The 22,106-nt window shown below is 45.4% G+C and overlaps 1 protein-coding gene across 1 annotated transcript in view; it reads left to right on the top strand.

Annotated features, from left to right (window-relative positions):
* The window catches only part of cfap44 (cilia and flagella associated protein 44), a 204,809-nt gene that overhangs the window by 93,693 nt on the left and 89,010 nt on the right, over positions 1 to 22,106 (top strand). Inside the window, exons 14-16 of the mRNA XM_080203185.1 lie at positions 3,235 to 3,345; positions 5,209 to 5,358; positions 13,855 to 14,094. Of these exons, the coding sequence (XP_080059311.1) occupies positions 3,235 to 3,345; positions 5,209 to 5,358; positions 13,855 to 14,094 (501 nt within the window). The remainder of the gene's footprint in view (positions 1 to 3,234; positions 3,346 to 5,208; positions 5,359 to 13,854; positions 14,095 to 22,106) is intronic.

The following is a 22,106-nucleotide window of genomic DNA, read 5'->3' as shown; positions in this document are numbered from 1 at the left end:
CTCCTTACTATCCGCCAATCCTGCCATCTTTGTGTCATCTGCAAACTTGCTGATCACACCACGTACGCCCTCTTCCAAGTCATTTATATATATTACGAATAGAAGAGGTCCCATTACTGAGCCCTGCGCACACCACTGGTGACAGACCTCCAGCTGGAAAAGGACCCTTCCACTACTACTCTCTGTCTCCTGTTGCCTAGCCAGTTTTCAATCCATCTAGATACCTGTCCCTGTATCCCATGAGCCTTAACCTTTTCTACCAGCCTACCGTGAGGGACTTTGTCAAACACCTTACTGAAATCCATATAGACAACATCAACGGCTCGTCCTTCGTCAACCGTTTTTGTCACCTCCTCAAAAAATTCTACCAGATTCGTAAGGCAGGACCTCCCCTGAACAAAGTAATGCTGCGTATCCCTAATCAGATTGCAACGCTTCAAATGCTTATACATCCTATCCCTAAGAATTTTTTCCAACAACTTTCCTACCACTGACGTCAAACTCACCAGCCTATAATTACCAGGGTTATCCCTACTGCCCTTTTTAAACAGTGGTACCACATTAGCTATCCTCCAGTCCTCTGGGACCTCACCTGTGTCCAAAGAAGAGACAAAGATTCGCGTCAGAGGCCGAGCAATTTCATCTCTCACCTCCCTAAGCAGCCTGAGATAAGTGCCATCAGGCCCCGGAGCTTTATCAGTTTTTATGCTGCCTAAAAACCCTAACACTTCCTCCCTCGTAATGGATATTTCCTTCAACTGGTCTACAGCTCCCTCCAAGATATTACAAGACACCAAGCCCCTCTCCTTTGTGAATACCGACACAAAGTATTCATTCAGGATCTCCCCCATTCCCTCAGACTCTATGCACAGTTCCCCTCCTTTGCCCCTAAGAGGACCGATTTTCCCTCTAACCACCCTTTTGTTCCTAATATAAGAGTAAAATGCCTTTGGATTTTCCTTAATCCTATCCGCCAAAGCAATTTCATGCCCCATTTTCGCCCTTCTAACTCCCCTTTTGAGCTCCCTCCTGCTCTCTCTATATTCCTCCAGTGCTCTGTCCGTTCCCAGTTGCTTAGACCTAACATATGCCTCTCTCTTCTTCCTGACCAAGTCCTCAATATCCCCTGTAATCCACGGCTCTCTAATCCTGCCTTTCCCATCCTTCCTCTTTACCGGCACCTGCAACCTTTTCAGTTTTCCCTTGAAAGCTTCCCACTTGCCAGCTGTGGACTTACCCGCTAACAACCTCTCCCAATCAGTGTCCATCAGCTCCTTCCTAATCCGGCTATAGCTTGCCTTCCTCCAGTTCAGCACCCTCCCCTTTGGACAGCACTCATCCTTTTCCATTTTTATCCTAAAGTAGACAGACTTGTGGTCACTGTTAGCCACACGTTCGCCTACTGCAACCTCAACCACCTGACCCAGCTCATTTCCCAAAACTAAATCCAGTATAGCCCCTCCCTAGTCGGGCTAGTTACGTACTGCTCCAAGGACCCTTCCATCACACATTTTACAAATTCCTCCCCATCCAAACCCCCAGCTCTAGGCACCTTCCAATCCACTCCAGGAAGATTAAAGTCACCCACTACAACAACCCTATTCTTTCTGCACCTATCTAAAATGTCTTTACATATGCCTTCTTCCACTGCCCTTGGGCTGTTGGGTGGCCTATTGTACACCCCTAGCATAGTAATCGCTCCCTTCCTATTCCTCAACTCCACCCACAACAACTCAATCCCTAACTCCTCCATATTATCCTCCCTCTGCACTGCTGTGATGTGCTCCTTAACTAACAAAGCCACCCCACCACCTCTCTTCAACCCTCCTCTGTCACATCTAAAACACTTATACCCAGAAATATTTAGCTGCCAGTCCTACCCTTCCTTTAACCACGTCCTTTAGGGAAGGAAATCTGCCATCCTTACCTGGTCTGGCTTGCATGTGATTTAACTACCCTTTGAAATGGCCTAAGAAGCCACTCAGTTCAAGGACAATTAAGGATGGGCTTCAAATGCTGGTCTTGCCAGCCATGCCCACATCCCATGAAATAATAAAAGAAAACTTCACATATTATGAATACGCAAATCTGATTGAAAACTTTCACTGTTACGGAGAAGAATGTCTAATCAAAGCTGATGTTTTTTGACAACAAGGTGAGATAAAATGACCAATTAAAACATTAAAAAAGTCAAAACGCACATTTAATATAATTTGAAATGTGCAATCTCAAGTTTATTGAATAAATTCTTGCATTTGCAATCTATTAATAAGTTCAATTGATGAGGGACAAATGGATCAAAAGTCAGCTGAAGATTGCTGAATTGTTTAATGTCATCATCCACAGAAATGAACTGACAATCAGTTTCTGTGTTGTTGTCTGAAGGATAGATATTGGCCAGGGCACTGGGGGATAATTCATTTGCTCTTCTTTAAAATCCATTTAAGAAGGCAGATGGAGCCTTAGTTTAACATTTGATCCTAAAGATGTGCTCAAGTCTCTGGAGTGGGATGTGAATCCATAAAACTTCTGACTTGGGGGACAGATGATCTATCCACTGAACTATGGTTGACATGTCCACAGAACTACAACAACAATCTTTATACAGTAGTAAAACAGCCCAAGACATTCACTGAAGTGTTAACAAGCTACAATTCATAGGCTGTTACCTTAATCAGAAGATCCAATTAAAAACAAGACAGTTGACATCACTAGATCTCTGCAGGATTAATATGAAAAATCCATAAGCACCTTTGAGTTAGGAGTTTGACAGGGGATGGGCAACAAAGTGTCACTAGCCAATTTATTCTTGAGCCTATACTGTCCAAAGAGTCATCCTTCACTTTTAACCTCCTCTTTGGCCTCTTGAACTTGGCCTCCACCTCACTGTTTTTGAGGGGAGAGTTGCATCTATACTTTGTTGAAGTGAGAGCGCCTGTAGCCCCAATAGTTGCCACAGTTCCCAGCTGGTCCTCTTGGGTTCTACAGAGCTACTGACTGGTCACAGTTCCTTAAGGTGGAGCATCCTGCTGAGATAGCGGACAGAAATCTTGCCTTAAAACAATTAACGCTGCTCCCAGGACATTAGATTGCTGCAGGACAGTGTCAGGATCGTGCGCAGACTGCCCCTGATTTTCTTTTAGCTGGAGATGGGTGGGGGCCTTGCAAAATCTAATGCTATGTATGACAATTTAAAATGAGGCTCTTGGTCACAATGTTTTTTTTCCCTCGTAGAGCAAAGACCATACAGTGTTTTTCTTTCTAACTGGGTATAAATATGCGCCAGTGGGATTTATCAGAGTACCAGGACCAGTTGTGAGCTTGGAGTGGTCTCCTCCTACCCATGTATGTACTGCACAACACTGTTATGGAGTGAAATGAAAGACTGATTTCATGTTGGTAGGGTGTATTTAATAGTCAGATGCAGATTGTCACAAAATCTTCCTACCATGTTTTATGAGTGCCTTGCCAAAGTATACCTGTATTTGTGTGTCTGTTTCTGTGTCCGTACTTGGTGTACATGTTTCTCTGACTGTATTTGTGTGACCTCTGAGCCTTTATTTATGTACCTGTGAAAAGTCAAGTTGCAAGAGGGATACAAAGGGATAGTGATAGGTTATGTAAGTGGGCAAAAAGTTGGTGAATGGAGTATAACAGAGTTGTTCATTTTGGAAGTGAGAACAAAAGAAGAGAGCATTATTTAAAGAAAAAAAACTATGGAAAGCTGCAACACAAAGGGACTTGAGAGTACTTGTGCAGGAAACACAGAAAACTAGCACTCAGCAGGTAATCAGGAAGACTGATGGAACGTAGGGCCTTATTTCAAGGGGGTTGGAGTATAAGAGTAGGGAAGTCTTGCTGTAATTGTACAAGGGACTGCTTAGACCACATTTGGAGTACTGTGAGCAGTTTTAATTTCCTTATTTCAAAAAATAAATTATTTTATTGGAGACTGTTCAAAGAAGATTCACTCTGATGATCCCTGGTATAGCGGGATTGTCTGATGAGGGAAGGGTAAACAGGTTGGGACCCTACTAACTGGAATTTAGAAGAATGAGTGGTGATCTCATTGAAAAATAAAGGATTCTTAAAGAATTTGGCAGGGTAAATGCTGAGAGGATGTTTCCCCTTAAGGGAGAGTCTAGGACCAGAGGGCATGGCCTCAGAATAAAGGGCTGCCAATTTAGGACTGAGATGAGGAGGGATTTCTTCTCTCAGAGGGTTGTGAATCTTTGGAACTCCTTGCCACAGAGAGCTGTGTGGGAGCAGAGTCCTTGTGTATATTTAACATTCAGATAGATATTTGATCAGTCAGGAAATCAAAGTTTACAGGGAAAGGACAAGAAAGTGGACGTGAGGAATGTTGGATCAGCCATGAGCAGGCTTAAGAGGTTGAATGGCCGACTCCCATTCCTATTTCTTTCGCCTGTATTTGTGAGTCTGTATATGATGTGTATGCTCTGTATTTGTGTCTCCTTTTGTCTGAGTGTTTCTGTGGGTGTGTGTTTTTGTGCGTCTGTGTTTCTGTCTGTTTCTGTGTCTGTATTTGGTGTGTATGTTTCTGTGTCTGTATTTGGTGTGTATGTTTCTGTGTCTGTGTTTGGTGTGTATGTTTCTGTGTCTGTATTTTGTGTCTATGCGCCTGGGTCTCTATTTTGTGTCTATGCGTCTGGGTCTGTATTTGTTCTATTGACTGTACAAAGTCCTTCATCAGCAATGGAGCTGTTGACACCAAAAGCCTAGTCACAGCTCATTTGGAGACATCAATGCAGCAGTGGGGGATACAGGTCTGTTGTGTGTAATGCAATGTGATGGGTTCACACAGAAAGAAAGGCAAAATTTCACAGATTCCCCCCCCCTCCCAGGCCAAATTTCCCAAAAAGGGAAAAGGTGATGTTTGAACTACTTCCGGAAATTGTCAGGACAAAATAAAAAGCTAGGCTTGTCTTGGCAAGACCAGGACCTCTGGTCATCCTGCAAAACAGTGTTATCAGATCAGCCACCCGTTATACCTAGTGCAGGATATTCAGGTACTTTCCAGCCAGTGGGATTAAACATTAGCGTCTGTGTACTTTATATTGGCTGATTTTGTACCACTGTCTGAACGGAATATCTAGCCTGTGCTTCTGTATGCTTTATGTGTGTAAAAGTCTTGCCCGATGACAGTCAAATGTAATGTTATTGTTTTATTCATTTTCTATCCATTAGGAGACAACTGCGTTGCTCATATTTTGTGAAAATGGTTATGTAGTTCAAACTGCACTTCCAGAGCTCCAGGAACTAGATACAACTTTAACGTTTGAGATTCCCCTACCGAAGAAGTACTTCCGCTTCAAGAGCATCCGATCTACCATAGAGGTAATTCTGCATTGTTTGTTGCACGTATTACTGCACCCATTACCACAAACTATCAAAATAAGCTGCTCTGAAAAGTGCAACGCATCGGATCAACATGTAAAGGATTAAGCTGAAATTGGCACCCTCTTCTCAGAAATTCTTAACTTTTTGTGCATAAACTGTATTCTGTAGGCCCATTCCAAACTTCCGCTAGTAATCAATCTGTTAGGCACAGGTCAAATTTGACAAAATTATAAGCAAAATACTGTGAATGCTGGAAGTCTGAAATAAAGATAGAAAATGCTGGAAAAATGCATAAGGTCTGGCAGCATCTGTGGAGAGCGAAATAGAGTTAGTGTTTTGAGTTCAGCTTTGAAGAAGAGTAATAGGACTCAAAACATTAACCCTGGGTGGGACTTTTCTCCCACTCTGTGGCATGCTTCGCAGCAAAGGGAGGTGGTACATGCGTACTTGCAATGGGATCTTATGGACCTGTCATTTCCTGTTGGTCGCAACTCTTGCAGTTGGGGGTGCACTGTCAGTTGGACTAGATACCAGCAGATTGAATGGCAGCAAGATTTTGGCATCTGTTTCTATTTCTGTAGATGCTGCCAAGTAGACCTGCTGAGTTTTTCCAGCATCTTCTGGAAGGTGCCAGAAAATTAAGTGATGGCCTAATTATTGCTAGACTATCGGCACAGCGCCAGGGACCCAGGTTTGATTCCTGGCTTGGGTCACTGTCTGTGTGGAGTTTGCAATTTCTCCCCTGTCTGCATGGGTTTCCTCCAAGTACTTCACTTTCGTTCCACATTCTGAAAGACATGCTGGTTAGGTGCATTGACCCAAACAGGCACTAGATTATGGCAACTAGGGGAATTTCACATAACTTCATTGCAGTGCTAATGTAAGCCTTACTTATGACTAGGCTTTGACAAGGTACCGCATGGTATTTTGTTGCATAAAGTTAAATCTCACAGAATCCAGGGTGACGTATCTAAATAGACACAAAATTGGCTTCTTGACAGAAGCCAGTGGGTGGTTGTAGAAAGTTGTTTTTCAAACTGGAGGCCTGTGACAAGCGGTGTGCCTCAGAGATCAGTGCTGGGCCCACTGTTACTTGTCATTTATGTTAATGATTTGGATGAGAATATAGGGGGCATGGTTAGTAAGTTTGCAGATGACACAAAGATTGGTGGCATAGTGGACAGTGAAGAAAGTTATTTCCAATTACAACAGGATCTTGATCAATTGGGCCAGTAGGCTGACGAATGGTAGATGAATTTAATTTAGACAAATGTGAGGTGCTGCATTTTGGTCAATTGAACCAGGGCAAGACTTACTCAGTTAATAGTAGGGCATTTGGGAGAGTTACAAAACAAAAAGACCTAGGGGTACATGTTCATAGTTCCTTGAAAGTGTAGTCACAGGTGGACAGAATGGTGAAGAAAGCTTTCAGCATGCTTGGTTTCATTGTTCAGAGCATTGAATACAGGTGTTGTGACGTCTTGTTGAAGTTGTACAAGACGTTGGTAAGGCCACACTTGGAATACTGTGTGCAATTCTGATCACCATATTATAGAAAGAATATTATTAAACTAGAAAGAGTGCAGAAAAGATTTACTAGGATGCCACCGGATTGAGTTATAAGGAGCCGCTGAATAGACTGGAACTTTTTCTCTGGAGCGTAGGAGGCTGAGGGGTGATCTTCTAGAGGTCTATAAAATAATGAGAGGCATAGACAAGGCAGATAGTCAATATCTTTTTCCAAAGGTAGGGAAGTCTAAAACTAGAGGGCAAAGGTTTAAGGTGAGAAGGGAGAGATACAAAAGTGTCCAAAGGGGCAATTTTTCACACAGAGATGGTGAGTGTCTGGAACAAGCTGCCAGAGTTAGTAGTAGAGGCGGGTACAACTTTGTCTTTTGAAAAGCATTTGGATAGTTATATGGGCCAAATGTGGGTAAGTGGAATTAGCTTAAGGGTTTTAAAAAAAAGGGCGACACCGACAAGTTGGGCTGAAAGGCCTGTTTCCATGCTGTAAACCTCTATGACTAATAAATTAACTTTAACTTTTTAACATTTTTCAATTTTTATGACAAAATTAACAGTTTGGTTTTGAAGAACTGGTTGGGTAGATAAAGAGAATACAATAAATGTAATACATGGAGGATAAGAAGGCATTTGCTAAACTGTCTCACAAGACCCTTCCTAGATAAATTCATGTTTACATTGTATGAGGAAATATAGAAGCATGGATAAAAAATCATAAGGGTTACAGTAAATGGATATTTTTCGGATTAAAGAAGTGTATGCAAGTTTTAAAAAACCTTTCAATGGTATGTGGCTGTCACTGGTAGGGTCAACATTTGTTGCCCATCCTTAATTGCTCTTGAGAAGATAGTGTTGAGGAGCGTGTTGATCCATTTTGTTTAAAAGTCGACAACATTGTTGTGGATCTGGAGCCACACATAGGCCAGACAAGGTAACAATGGAATCAGGTGGGTTTTTACAACATTCAATAATAGTCATTATTAGACTTTTAATTCCAGATGTTTGTAAAAATTGAATTCAAGGGCTATTTCTCCTAAAAATGCTGAATTGGTGGGCAAACTGTTCCAGATCACGATTGTTTTGTTTTCTCAGTGCAGCTTCAGACCTGAATCTCCATACTCTGTGCAATGCAGAGGTCACAATCAGAAATCTCATGAAAAACCCGGGGGGTGGGGCTTATTCACTCTGGAGTCTGACAGTTCTGGAACGCTGCGCATAGAACATAGAACATTACAGCGCGGAACAGGCCCTTCGGCCCACAATGTTGCGCCGACCAGTCTTATTTTTAAAAAAAAAACATTGACCCACTAATCTAAACCAATCCCTTTTCGTCCATAAACCTATCCACCAATCTCTTAAACGCCCCCAAACTAGGCGCATTCACAACTGCAGCAGGCAGGGCATTCCAGTCCCTCACCACCCTCTGGGTAAAGAACCTGCCCCTGACATCCGTCCTATAACTACCCCCCCTTAATTTAAAGCCATGCCCCCTCGTGCTAGATTTCTCCATCCGAGGAAACAGGCTATCACCATCCACCCTATCTAAACCTCTAATCATCTTATATGTTTCTATAAGATCCCCTCTTAGCCGCCTTCTTTCCAGTGAAAACAACCCCAAATCCCTCAGTCTCTCCTCATAGGACCTCCCCTGCATACCAGGCAACATCCTGGTAAACCTCCTCTGCACCCTCTCCAAAGCCTCCACATCCTTCCTGTAATGTGGGGACCAGAACTGCACACAGTACTCCAAGTGTGGCCGCACCAGAGTTGTGTACAGTTGCAACATGACGCTGCGACTCCTAAATTCAATCCCCCTACCAATAAACGCCAAGACACCGTACGCCTTCTTAACTACCTTATCTACTTGATTCCCAACTTTCAGGGATCTATGTACACATACACCTAGATCCCTCTGCTCCTCCACTCTATTCAAAGTCCTCCCGTTAGCCCTATATTCAACACATCTGTTATTCCTACCGAAATGGATTACCTCACACTTCTCCGCATTAAACTCCATCCGCCACCTCGCGGCCCAGCTCTGCAACCTGTCCAAGTCACCCTGCAAACTTCGACACCCTTCCTCACAATCTACCACACCTCCGACTTTGGTGTCATCAGCAAACTTACTAATCCACCCAACTATACCCTCATCCAGATCATTAATAAAGATTACGAACAGCAGTGGCCCCAAAACAGATCCCTGAGGCACACCACTCGTAACCGAACTCCATGATGAATAATTACCATCAACCACCACCCTCTGTCTCCTATCTGCTAACCAATTCCTGATCCAAGTACCTAAATTACCACCAATCCCATACATCTGCATTTTCTGCAGAAGCATACCATGGTGAACCTTATCAAACGCCTTACTAAAATCCATATATACCACATCTACTGCCTTACCCCTATCCACCTCTTTGGTCACCTTCTCAAAGAACTCAATAAGGTTAGTAAGGCACGACCTTCCCGCTACAAAACCATGCTGACTATCTCTAATCAATTCATTACTCTCCAAATAACTATAAATCCTATCCCTAATAATTCTTTCTAAAACCTTGCCCACTACAGAAGTAAGACTCACTGGTCTATAATTCCCAGGGAAGTCTCTGCTCCCCTTCTTAAACAATGGGACAACATTCGCTGTCCTCCAATCTTCCGGTACTATACCAGAGACCAACGACGACCTGAAGATCAGAGCCAGTGGCTCTGCAATCACCTCTCTTGCCTCCCATAGAATCCTAGGGTAAATCCCGTCTGGACCAGGGGACTTATCTATTTTCAACCCATCTAGAACCCATCTAGAATATCCAACACATCTCTGCATCTCTGAACAATTCCTGAATCATCACCCCCGCCACCCCCCCAACTGGAGCGGCCTGATGTCCAGCCCACCATCCCCCCCAACAGTGGCGATCACCCCCCTCACTCCAGCAGACCCCCCAGGAGGCAGGCCCCCCACAACCCCCAGTAGACTGCCCCCCCATACCCCAACCATCCCAACCACTGACCTCCCTCAGTTCAGACCAATCCCAATGCAAAGTGGCAGCAGGAACTGCCCCCCCGCCCACCTCCACCCCCCCATCAATCACCCTTTGGGCCCGTGCACAATAGGCCCCACCTCCTTGGCACTGCCTGATATCCAGTGGGCAGTGTTAAGATACCCTCTGGGCATGGGCACTTTGCCCCTTGGGCAATGCCAGGGGTCACAGGCTGGTACTGCCAGGGTGCCCATGCCCAGGGCACCACACCCCACACCACCCAGCCCCTGGGGGGCCTAGGGGCGATTGGTGGGAATAGGGGGTCCCCACTGCCACTCTGCATTGGGATCGGTCTGGACTGGACGAAGGCCAGGAATTGGGGCGGCATGCGGAGCAGGGGTATTGGGTTGCTGGGGGTAGTGGCGGCCTGCCTCCCGGGGGTGGGTCAGCAGGTTGTGGGAGGGAAATTGCCACTGCTGAGGGAGGGAGGGGAAGCAGAGGGTAGACATCTGGGCGCACCAGGCAGAGGTGTGGTCAGAGCTGGCCCAGGAAATGTTCTGGGGGCCATGATCCGGCTGTGGGAGGAGAGGCTGCAGGGGCAGCACTGCGGGGGCCCCGGGGGAGACTGACAGATGAGAACCACTGTGCATGCGCAGAGACACAGTAAAAAGTCTGACAACACCAGGTTTTAGTCCAACCTATTTATTTGATAATATACTCGCAAGCTTTCGGGTTAGCCCCTTCGTCAGGTGAATGGAGAGTTCTGGCCTCAGACAGAGCATATAAAGCACAGACAGTTTAGAGATTACTGATTAGAATGCGAATCCTTACACCTAACCTGCTGTTCAAGACCTGAAGTGGCTGATAATGTGAGTGGAAGGAGCACTGATCACAGTTTAAAGAGATGTGTATTGTCTCCAGACAGTACAGTAAGTGAGGTTTTGCAAACCCAGGCAAGTCACGGGGGTTACAGATAGTGCGACATGAACCCAAGATCCCTGTTGAGACCGTCCTCATGTGTGCGGAACCTCACTTACTGTACTGTCTGGAGACAATACACATCAGGTCTTGAACAGCAGGTTAGGTGTAAGGATTCGCATTCTAATCAGTAACCTCTAAACTGTCTGTGCTTTATATGCTCTGTCTGAGGCCAGAACTCTCCATTCACCTGACGAAGGGGCTAACCCGAAAGCTTGCGAGTATATTATCAAATAAATAGGTTGGACTAAAACCTGGTGTTGTCAGACTTTTTACTGTGTTTACGCCAGTCCAACGCTGGCATACCCACATCATGCGCAGAGTTCCAGAGCTGTCAGACTCTGGCACAAATAGGCTAATCCTAACCCGATTGTCTCCCCTTGACTCCAGTGGGGTCACCCACTAGTTCCCCAAATGTGGGAAGCTGCTTTAACCCCGTTGGAATGAAGTACTCCTGGTGGGGTGGGAGATGCTACTGCACCCGGCAAATTCCATGCTAGGCCCAATAATCACATTTAAATTACATTTGAAATATATTTAAAACATATTCAAATGACGTGCCTCACTTCCTGCCGGACTTCTGTGCATTCCTGGCAACGCCATTTTCTTCCGGTTGGGAGATGCATGCGAATTGTAAAAGCTCACGGGAAACTCACAAAATGGCCGACACGCATGTCCCGACTAACCCGCCAGAAAAATTGTGGGTTGCAATGGGAGAATTGAGCCCCAAATTTCACTGTTTGTCTTGGTATCACCATCAAACCCGGGTCACCGGACCATTACCGTGGGTCTCTGAATTACAAGTCCAGCGATAAGACCAGTGCACCATTGCCACCCCTAAGTGTTACATCCCAGGGGTTAGTGCTGGTAGCTTGATAGAAGCATTCTTCATACAAACTCACAAATTATAAGGAATAAATTGAGTGAAATGGATCCACAAGCTCAATTTAGAGAGCCTGACATGATAGCTATTGTTAAGGCATTGCTGTGAGACACTCAGGTGTGGGGGCTGAATGTGTCAGTTTTGAAAGGGAGGGTAGGGAAACTGGGAGAAGGGCAGGAATAGCCTTAATTGAGGATGAAATGACTTCAGTACTAAGAGAAGATGTAACAAAAGGCAAGCAGGCAGTGGAAAGTTTGAATACAATTTGAGAAATTGAAAAGAATCATATGACTGCAATGAACACAACAATTAGGATCAGGAGCAGGCCAGTTGGCCCCTCAAGCTCTAAGAACATAAGAAACAGGAGCAAGAGTAGGCCATCTAGCTCTTCGAGCCTGCCCCACCATTCAGTAAGATCATGGCTGATCTGAAGTGGATCAGTTCCACTTTCCTGCTTTCTCCCCATAACCCTTAATTCCCTTGTCTATCAGAAACCTATCTACCTGTGACTTATATATATTTAGCGAGGTAGCCTCCACCACTTCAACGGGCAGAGAATTCCAGAGATTCACCACCCTTTGAGTGAAGAAGTTCCTCCTCAACTCCGATTTAAACTGCTCCCCCCCCCCCCTTATTTTGAGGCTGTGCTCTCTAGTCCTGCTATCCTTTCTAAGCAGGAAGAATCTCTCTACCTCTACCCTATCTATCCCCTTCGTTATCTTATACGTCTCTATAAGATCCCCCCTCAGCCTTCTAAATTCCAACAAGTACAGACCCAGTCTATTCAATCTCTCTTCATAGGCTAACCCCCTCATCTCCAGTATCAGCCTAGTGAACCTTCTCTGCCCTCCCTCCAAGGCCAAAATATCCTTCCGCAAGTGCAGCAACCAAAACTGCATACAGTACTCCAGCTGCGGCCTCACCAGTACCCTGTCCAGTTGCAGCAAGATCTCCCTGCTTTCAAGTTCTATCCCCCTTGCTATAAAGGTGATCAACATTCTTGGTCACCTGCTGCACCTGCAGACTGGGTTTCTGCGACTCGTGCACAAGGATCCCCAGGTCCCTCTGCACCGTAGCATGCTGCATTCAATAAAGATCATAACTAATCTATCTGTGGCCTGGAGTCTATTTTCCTATCTGTCCCCCTCCCTTGTTCAGCAAACATCTACCTCAGTCTTCACGGCACTCCAGGCAAGAGAATTCCATAAACCAATGACTCTCCGAGAGGAAATAATTCTCCCCATCGCAGTCTAAATTCTACAATCATCCTCACGGGAAAACGTCCTCTCAGCATCGTCCCTGTCAAGTCCCCTCAGGATCTTATATGTGTTTCAATAAAATTAACTGTTTCTTCTAAACTCCAGTAGGTGCAGGCCTGACCTGTTCAATCTTTCCTCAGAAGATGACTCCTTCACCCCAGGAATCAGTCGAGTGGACCTTCTCGGTACCACTAATATAAGTATATCCTTTCTTAAGTAAGGAGACCTAAACTCTATTCAGTGCTCCAAATATGGTCTAATTAAAACCCTGTACACCTGTCTGTGTGGAGTCTGCACTTTCTCCTCGTGACTGCGTGGGTTTCCTCTGGGTGCTCCAGTTTCCTCCCACAGTCCAAAGATGCGTGGGTTAGATTGAATGGCCATGTTAAAATTGCCCCTTCATGTCCTGAGATTCGTAGGTCAGAGGGATTAGCAGGTAAAATATGTAGGGGTATGGGAGTAGGGCCTAGGTGGGATTGTGGTTGGTGCAGACTCGATGGGCCAAATGGCCTCTTTCTACGCTGTAGGGTTTCTATGATTTCTATGATAATAGTTACCCCACAATCATCATTATGAGAGACTATTCCCAAAAGGCTCCTAATTGTAGCCTCCTGGTTTCCTTGCCACCCAGTCAGCCAACCTATCAACTGTGATGTGGGAAACAAAAGAACAGAAGCACAATGAGATCCTGATATCATATAAATGTATCGGGGCTGTTAGGTTGACTCCTACTGTTTTCAAGACAAATAGAAATGGACTTTGTAGGTGAAAAAGAGTAAAAATGGAACTAAGGGTGTTAATGTTTGGTAATAAACTGAGACTGTGACTATTTCTAATCAATACAATTATGTCTGCTTTGTTGTGGTAGAGAAATGCAGAGATTATGCAGAGGCAGAAGATAAAGGAACAAAAAGAGAAAGAAAAGCAAGAAAGACTCAAAGAAAAGAAGAGAATGGCAGAAGAAAATCCCGAATTGGCGACTGAGGAAGAAGAGGAAGAGGAAGAAGAGGAGGAAGAGGAGCCACTCCCAATGATCTATCTTCCTCTCGAACCAAATGCCATATTGTGTGGTTTCTACTCAAATCCAGGGCAATTCTGGCTCTCTGTGGTAAGTTACAATTATCCGAAAAAACTGAGTCAGGCAGATTCCCAAGGTCTAAGATGCCTGATAATCAGACATTCAGACTATACAGAGGGTGCAGAGGAGTTTTGCTACAGTGTCATCAGGGATATGGAGAGACCATAGAAACTCCATGGAGTAAAGAAGACTAAGGGGAAATTAAATAGAGGTGTTCAAAATTATGAATGATTTTTATAAAATTAATAAGGAAAAAGGAAGTATTGTGGTGCAGTGGTCACATCCCTGCCTCTGGCTCAGAAACTCTGGGTTCAAGTCCTGCTTCAAGGCCTGATGACCATTGAAAGTGTGTGCATAATGCGGCCAAACAGGTTGATCATCACCCTGTAAATCCTTCCAGTATGCCTGATGGCAGGCAGTGGAAGAATTTCCTGGTCTGCCAAACTGCAGAAAGCAACAACAAACCACTGCAGCACTTTGCTAAATATAATCATGGACCAGTCCAATAGAAGCTCATGTCACCAACCCCCTTGGGTGTTGGGTGAAGCAGAAGAGAAGGAGTGGCAGAACAGTCAGTAAGCAGTTTTATGGCAGCTGGCAATAATTCTCTTTCAAAAAGAGTTACCACAGTCATGAGGAGCTGAATGGCCCCTTTTGTGCCCTAAGATTCTATGATTCTCTTTACTGCTGTATATGTTGCCACTCTTGAAAATGTTTTTGGGATGTGGGCATTGCTCATTGCCCTTGAACAGTGCAGCCTGTTGGGCCATTTTAGAGGGAATTTAAGAGTCAGCCACATTGTTGTGGGTCTGGAGTCACATGGAGGCCAGAACAGGTAAGGTGTAGGAAATGGGTCGAACCTGGTTGAATGCCCTGTTAACAACAGTGGGGGAGAATCTTCAATTAAGAAAAAAAGCAGACATGTCCGAAGCACCATTCTCAAAAGTTACATTGTCAGAACTGATGTTCCAGAGTTGGAGGATAGGGTCCTTACAGGGAGTAGGATATGGGGAACCGTCATCAATGTAACTGTGAGAGTTGTTGGGTTTTTGATGAATATTGGCGATCAGTCTATTACTGGAATTGGAAAAAGAAAGGTCAAGGAAGAGAAGTGTTATAGATGAACCATGTGAAGGTGAGAGAGGGGTGGAAATTGGAAGCAAAATTGATAATTTATTCCAGATGAGAGCATAAAGTGGCACCAATACAATCATTGACGTAACGGAAAAAGAGTTACGGGAGCAAGCCTGGGTCCAACTAGAACAAGGAATGTTCCATATAATCCACAAAAAGACAGAGGTAAGGGGACCAAAACTGCATACAGTACTCCAGCTGCTGTCTAACCAAGGCTCTATAGATTGAATCAAGACTTCAATACTTCTGTACTCAAATCCTCTTACGATAAAGGCTAACATTCCATTAGCCTTCCTAATAGCTTGCTACACCTGCATGCTGGTCTTCAGTGAATTATGGGCAAGGACATTCAGGTTCCTTTGTACATCTATACTTTTTAATTTCTTACTATCTAGAAAATACTCTGCACATTTGGTGTATTGACACTAACTCACAGAGGTTGAGCACCAGCTTTCAGACACTTCTTCTTACTTTCCCCTGGATCATGACCCACCACTGAACATCAAATCATCATTTCCAGGATGGTCACTGAACTGATCTCAATCACCTCTGGATATCTATCCCCTATAGCTTCCAACCGTATTGCCCTCCAACCCCTCACAGCCCATTCCTACCTTATTCAAAAATCTACAAACAGGAATATCCTGGTAAACCCATCATGTTGGCCTGTCCCTGCCCCATAAAACTCATGGCTTCCTATCTTGACTCCATGTACCCTCTTCTTGTCCAGTCTCTCCCCATTCTGGCGCCAGGCAGACAACAAAAGCCTCCTGGACTCCTCTTCTTTGCTACAGAGAACAGTGTCACTATACTGTTTTCTACTACCACTATATTCCTGTTCACTCTCCTTACCTGAATGGCTTCCTGTATCACAGTGCTCTCATCCAAGCAAGCTGAGAGAACATCCAACCTATTGGACAGTTGCAGAGGCTGACAACCTGCCCTTCTGCCCGCTGGATCCTCTTACCAGCCTGACTTGCAGTCACACCCTCCTGTCCCTGACCAGATCAGAAGACCCTATCCGAAGCATGTGACTGCCTGTTGGTATAAAACCAGGTAACTTTTCCCTCCCTGATTTGGCAGTGTCTGCAGTTCAGCCTCCTGCTCACTGGCTCTGAACTGAAGTTCCTCAAGCCACAAACACTGCAGACGTGTTTGCCCTGAAGCACAGTGTTATGTAGGAACTCCCACTTGCTGCAGCCATGACACATCACGCATCCCGCTGTCCTTAATGTGTTTAATTAATTATTTAATCTGCTTTTTTGTATATTTTATTAACATTACCCCCTGTTTGAATAGTATTTTAAACCTTAGATCTGGAACAGACAATAACCACTTATCAGTTACTCATGAAACAGCTAGCTCCTTTCTCTGTAGTAGAGTAAGAACCAGTTCCTACAACGTGAGAAAAATAGAAAAAAAGAAATAAACACATTCTTCCCCTGCTCACTGAACTCCCCCACTCACCAGCCCCCAGGTATGTGTTCCGTTCCAAGCTGCACTCATTTACCTTATCTGCCGTAACTTTAACTAAACTGAACCGGGTCTGGAGAAATCAGATTCAACTAGTTAGCTAATTAACCTCAGAGCTCTCTCAGCAGAGTGTATTTACGCTGCCTAAGGCAGGAAGGAAAAAAAGCACTTAGACTTTACCATTGTGTTGCACCCGCTTTTGTGCATGAAAGCTTGGTAAAGTCGGTCGTGAGGCGAGTAGCATGATCCATGCCGGTTCCATCTTTACCAAGGCCTGAAAATGGTCACGATCGGGACTGCACCTGAAACAGCTGTGATGGCCATTTAAATTTATTTGCATGCATTTCAATAGACTTAGTGGCTGCACACCCAACTTTACCAGCACATCCTCCTTTATCACCACATTCAACAATCCAGAATCAGCATGAAACACACATGCTCTATAAAAGTCCAATTCGGGCACTCCGTTAGTGAGGAAGTAAGTGCCTAGTGTCCGATGGTCTCTGCTGCTTAAGGGGTTCTTTTGTTGCGGCCATTTTGTTTCTCAGGTCGGGAGGGTCTGCAAGTGTGAGGGGAGTGGGGGGCTGTTGTTCAGGTGTTCGATGTCCGATTTGCAGCACTGACTTCGGGTCTTGTGGATACTGCTGGGTCCTCGTGCACTTGGTGCTCTTCCAGCTGAAGGATGTGCACAAAGCCCTTGCAAATTGTGCTGCTGCTGCAGCCTCAGAACTTTTCAGGGAAATTCTGGGGAACATGTGATTTGGGGGAATGAGGGGTTGGTGATTCTGGGGAGCATGTGGGTCGAGGAATGGGGGTCAGTGATTCTGGGGAACACGTGAGTGGAGGAATGAGGGTCGGTGATTCTGGGGAGGTTGTAGGTGGGGAAATGGGTTTGTGATTGCGGGGAGCATGTGGGTGGGGGAATGGGCAGTATGGAAAGTGACTGGGCTAGGGGCAAGAAGCATTCCTTAACCACTACATGTGTTCCTGTCCATCTCCAACCACACCCCCACCCCTCCCCCACCCCAACCCCTCTGAGTGACAAGATGGCTTCTGCGATGTAACCAGTTGATCTTGCTGTTCTTTTGGTTGCTATTGGACTGAGGAGGAGAAGGACGAGCAGGAGGAAGAATTGTGGGCACAGGAAACCCAGGCCTTGCCACTTGCAGGAGTAGAGAGGGAGTTGACCACCAGAGGCTGGAGGTGGCAGCCATTCACCCAGAGGGGATACACAAGAGACAAAGGGAGCAGAGACCCCAGCAGTTCCGTGCACAAGTGTCACTTGAACAGATATCGGACACCATGTGCCACCAATGGCTCTGCCTTTGAAAGGAGACAGCACAACACCTGTGCCACCTGTTGCAGAAGTTGGTACCGCAGGACGGTGGGGGGTGCACCCACTCTTGGTGGCTGTCAAATTGACGCCACTCTGAACTTTTATGCAACTGGCTCCTTCCGGACCCCTGGCGGAGATGTATGCAGAACATAGAACATTACAGCGCAGTACAGGCCCTTCAGCCCTCGATGTTGTGCCGACCAGTGGAACCAATCAAATGACCCTCTAACCTAAATTATTCCAATGTTATCCATATGCCTATCCACTGACCATTTGAACGCCCTTAAAGTTGGCGAGTCCACAACTGCTGCAGGCAAGGCATTCCATGCCCTTACTACCCCTCGAGTGATCATAGTATGGTTGAATTTTTGATGCAGATGGAGGATGAGAAAGTAGGGTCCCGAACCTGTGTCCTGTGTTTGAACAGAGGGGAGTACGATAGGATGAGAGCGGAATTGGCGAATGTAGATTGGGGGTGCAGATTGGTTGGTAGGACGGCTGAGGAACAGTGGAGGATTTTTAAGGAGATCTTTTTCGGTACTCAGCAGAAATATATTCCGATGGTAAAGAAGGAATGTAGGAGAAGGGATAACCAGCCGTGTTTATCTAAGGAAATAAAGGAGAGTATTAAATTAAAAGCTGATGCATTCAGAGTGGCTAAAAGTAATGGGTGATTAGAAGACTGAGAAAAATTTAAAAATCAACAAAGAATGACTAAGAAGGTGATAAAGAAAGGAATGATAGACTATGAAGCTAAACTAGCACTAAATATAAAAAGGACAGTAAAAGTTTTTACAAATATATAAAGAAGAGGAGGCTGACTAGAGTGAATGTTGGACCCTTAGAGGATGAGAGGGGGGATTTAGCAGTGGGAGATGAGGAAATGGCTGAGACTTTAAATAAGTTTTTTGCCTCAGTCTTCACGGAGGAGGACACGAATAGTTTGCTGGATCTTAAAGATAGAAGGATGGTAGGAGTTGAGGGCCTGAATGCGATTACTGTCACTAGAGAGGTAGTACTTGACAGACTAATGGGACTGAAGATGGACAAGTCCCCAGGACCGGATGGAATGCATCCCAGGGTTCTGAAATAAATGGCAGAGGTGATAGTGGATGCCTTAGTAATTATTTACCGAAATTCGCTGGATTGCGGGGAAGTGCCGGGAGATTGGAAAACGGCTAATGTTACGCCGCTGTTTAAGAAAGGTAGCAGACAAAAGGCAGGGAATTATAGGCCGGTTAGTTTAACGTCTGTAGTTGGAAAAATGCTTGAATCCATCATCAAAGAAGAAATAGCGAGGCACCTAGAAAAGAATGGTTTGATAGAGTAGACGCAGCACGGATTCGTTAAGGGGAAGTCGTGATTGATGAATTTATTGGATTTCTATGAGGATGTGACTAGTGCGGTAGACAGAGGGGAACCGGTGGATGTGGTGTCTTTAAATTTCCAGAAGGTGTTTGATAAGGTGCCTCATAAAAGGTTGCTACAGAAGGTTAGGGTGCACAGAGTTGGGGGTAAGGTGTTAGCGTGGATAGAGGATTGGCTGTCTAATAGGAAGCAGAGAGTTGGTCTCAGTGGGTGCTATTCTGATTGGCGGCTGGTGACTAATGGAGTGCCTCAGGGATCGGTGCTGGGGCCTCAGCTATTTACCATTTATATAGACAATCTGGAGGAGGGGGCTGAGTGTAGGGTGACGAAATTTGCTGATGACACGAAGGTGAGTGGAAAAGCAAATTGCGTAGAGGGTGTGAAAAGTCTGCAGAAGGATCTGGATAGGCTTAGTGAGTGGGCGAGGACCTGGCAGATGGAGTATAATGTTGGCAAGTGTGAGGTTATCCACTTTGGCAGAAATAATAGTAGGAGGGATTATTATTTAAAAGGCGAAAAGCTGCAGCATGCTACGGTGCAGAGGGACCTGGGGGTCCTTGTGCATGAGTCACAAAAACCCAGTCTGCAGGTGCAGCAGGTGATCAAGAAGGTGAATGGAATGTTGGCCTTGATAGTAAGGGGAATAGAATATAAAAGCAGGGAAGTCTTGCTGCAACTGTACAGGGTACTGGTGAGGCCGCAGCTGGAGTACTGTGTGTAGTTTTGGTCGCCGCTCTTGCGCAAGGATATATTGGCCTTGGAGGGAGTACAGAGGAGGTTCACTAGGCTGATACCGGAGATGAGGGGGTTGGACCATGAAGAGAGGCTGAATAGACTGGGTCTGTGCTTGTTGGAGTTTAGAAGGCTGAGGGGGGATCTTATAGAGATGTATAAGATAAGGGGATGGATAGGGTAGAGGTAGAGAGATTCTTCCTGCTTAGAAAGGATAGCAGGACTCGAGGTGACAGCCTCAAGATAAGGGGGGAGCAGTTTAGAACGGAGTTGAGGAGGAACTTCTTCACTCAAAGGGTGGTGAATCTCTGGAATTCTCTGCCCGTTGAAGTGGTGGAGGCTACCTTGCTAAATATATTTAAGTCACGGGTAGATAGGCTTTTGATGGACAAGGGAATTAAGGGTTATGGGGAGAAAGCAGGAAAGTGGAACTGATCCACTTCAGATCAGCCATGATCTTATTGAATGGCGGGGCAGGCTCGAAGGGCTAGATGGCCTACTCCTGTTCATATTTCTTATGTTCTCTGAGTAAAGAACCTACCTCTGACATCCGTCCTATAACTACCACCCCTTAATTTAAAGCTATGTCCCCTCATGTTAGCCATCACCATCTGAGGAAAAAGGCTCTCACTGTCCACCCTATCCAATCCTCTGATCATCTTTTATGCCTCAATTAGGTCACCTCGTAACCTTCTTCTCGCTAATGAAAATAACCTCAAGTCCCTCAGCTTTTCCTCATAAGACCTTCCCGCCATACCAGGCAACATCCTGGTAAACCTCCTCTGCAACCTTTCCAATGCTTCCACGTCTTTCTTATAATGCGGCGACCAGAACTGCACGCAATACTCCAAGTGCGGCCGCACCAGAGTTTTGTACAGTTGTAACATGACCTCACGGCTCCGAAATTCAATCCCCCTATCAATAAAAGCTAACACACCGTACGCCTTCTTAACAACCTTATCAACCTGGGTGCCAACTTTCAGGGAGCTATGCACATGTACTCCGAGAACTCTCTGCTCGTCAACACTACTAAGAGTCCTTCCATTAGCCCTATATTCTGTACTCTTGTTACTCTTACCAAAGTGAATCACCTCACACTTTTCCATATTAAACTCCATTTGCCACCTCTCGGCCCAGCTCTGCAGCTTATCTATGTCCCTCTGCAAACTGTAACGTCCATCCTCACTGTCTACAACTCCTCCGACTTTGGTGTCGTCAGCAAATTTTCTAATCCATCCTTCTACACCCTCATCTAGATCATTTATAAAAATGACAAACAGCAGTGGCCCCAAAACTGATTCTTGAGGTACACCACTTGTAACTGAACTCCAGGTTGAATATTTCCCATCAACCCCCACCCTCTGTCTTCTATCAGCTAGCCAATTCCTGATCCAAACTGCTAAATCACCCTCAATCCCATACATCTGCATTTTCTGCAGTAGCCTACCATGGGGAACCTTATCAAATGCTTTGCTAAAATGTGGCATTTCCCAGTCAACTGTGCACACCTGTACCTATGTGAAACAGGTTAAGGAAGCTCCGTATGTCCAGGCATCAAATTTAACCTGGATCAGGCCCAGCAGGAAGCCTGGGCTGCAGGGTTCACGGCCATTGCAAGGATGCCTAATGTACAGAGTGCCATCGACTGTACTCACATTGGCCTCAAGGCCCCGCTGCAGAATCCACAAAGATCCAACAGTAAGGGGTTCCACTCCCTAAATGTCCAACTGATATGTAACCACAGTATGAATATTATGTAAGTCTGCACAAGACCCCCTGGCAGCGTGCATGACAGCATCATCCTCAGGAGCTCTGACATCCTGGAGCATTTGAGGAGGAGCCCAGGCTGCGGGGGTGGCTCATGGGTGATATGGATTACCCATTTTGGACATGGCTGATGATGCCTGTGCAGAGGCCTGTGACTGAGTTGGAGACCTATGTATCTACCTGCTCGGTACTGGAGAGGCGCATAGGGCTGTCAAAATGCGATTCTGGTGAC

Source organism: Carcharhinus amblyrhynchos, chromosome 15 (genome assembly GCF_965287045.1).
Source record: "Carcharhinus amblyrhynchos chromosome 15, sCarAmb.v2.hapA, whole genome shotgun sequence".
NCBI lineage: Eukaryota > Metazoa > Chordata > Chondrichthyes > Carcharhiniformes > Carcharhinidae > Carcharhinus > Carcharhinus amblyrhynchos.
This window is presented reverse-complemented; position numbering and strand designations above follow the sequence as displayed.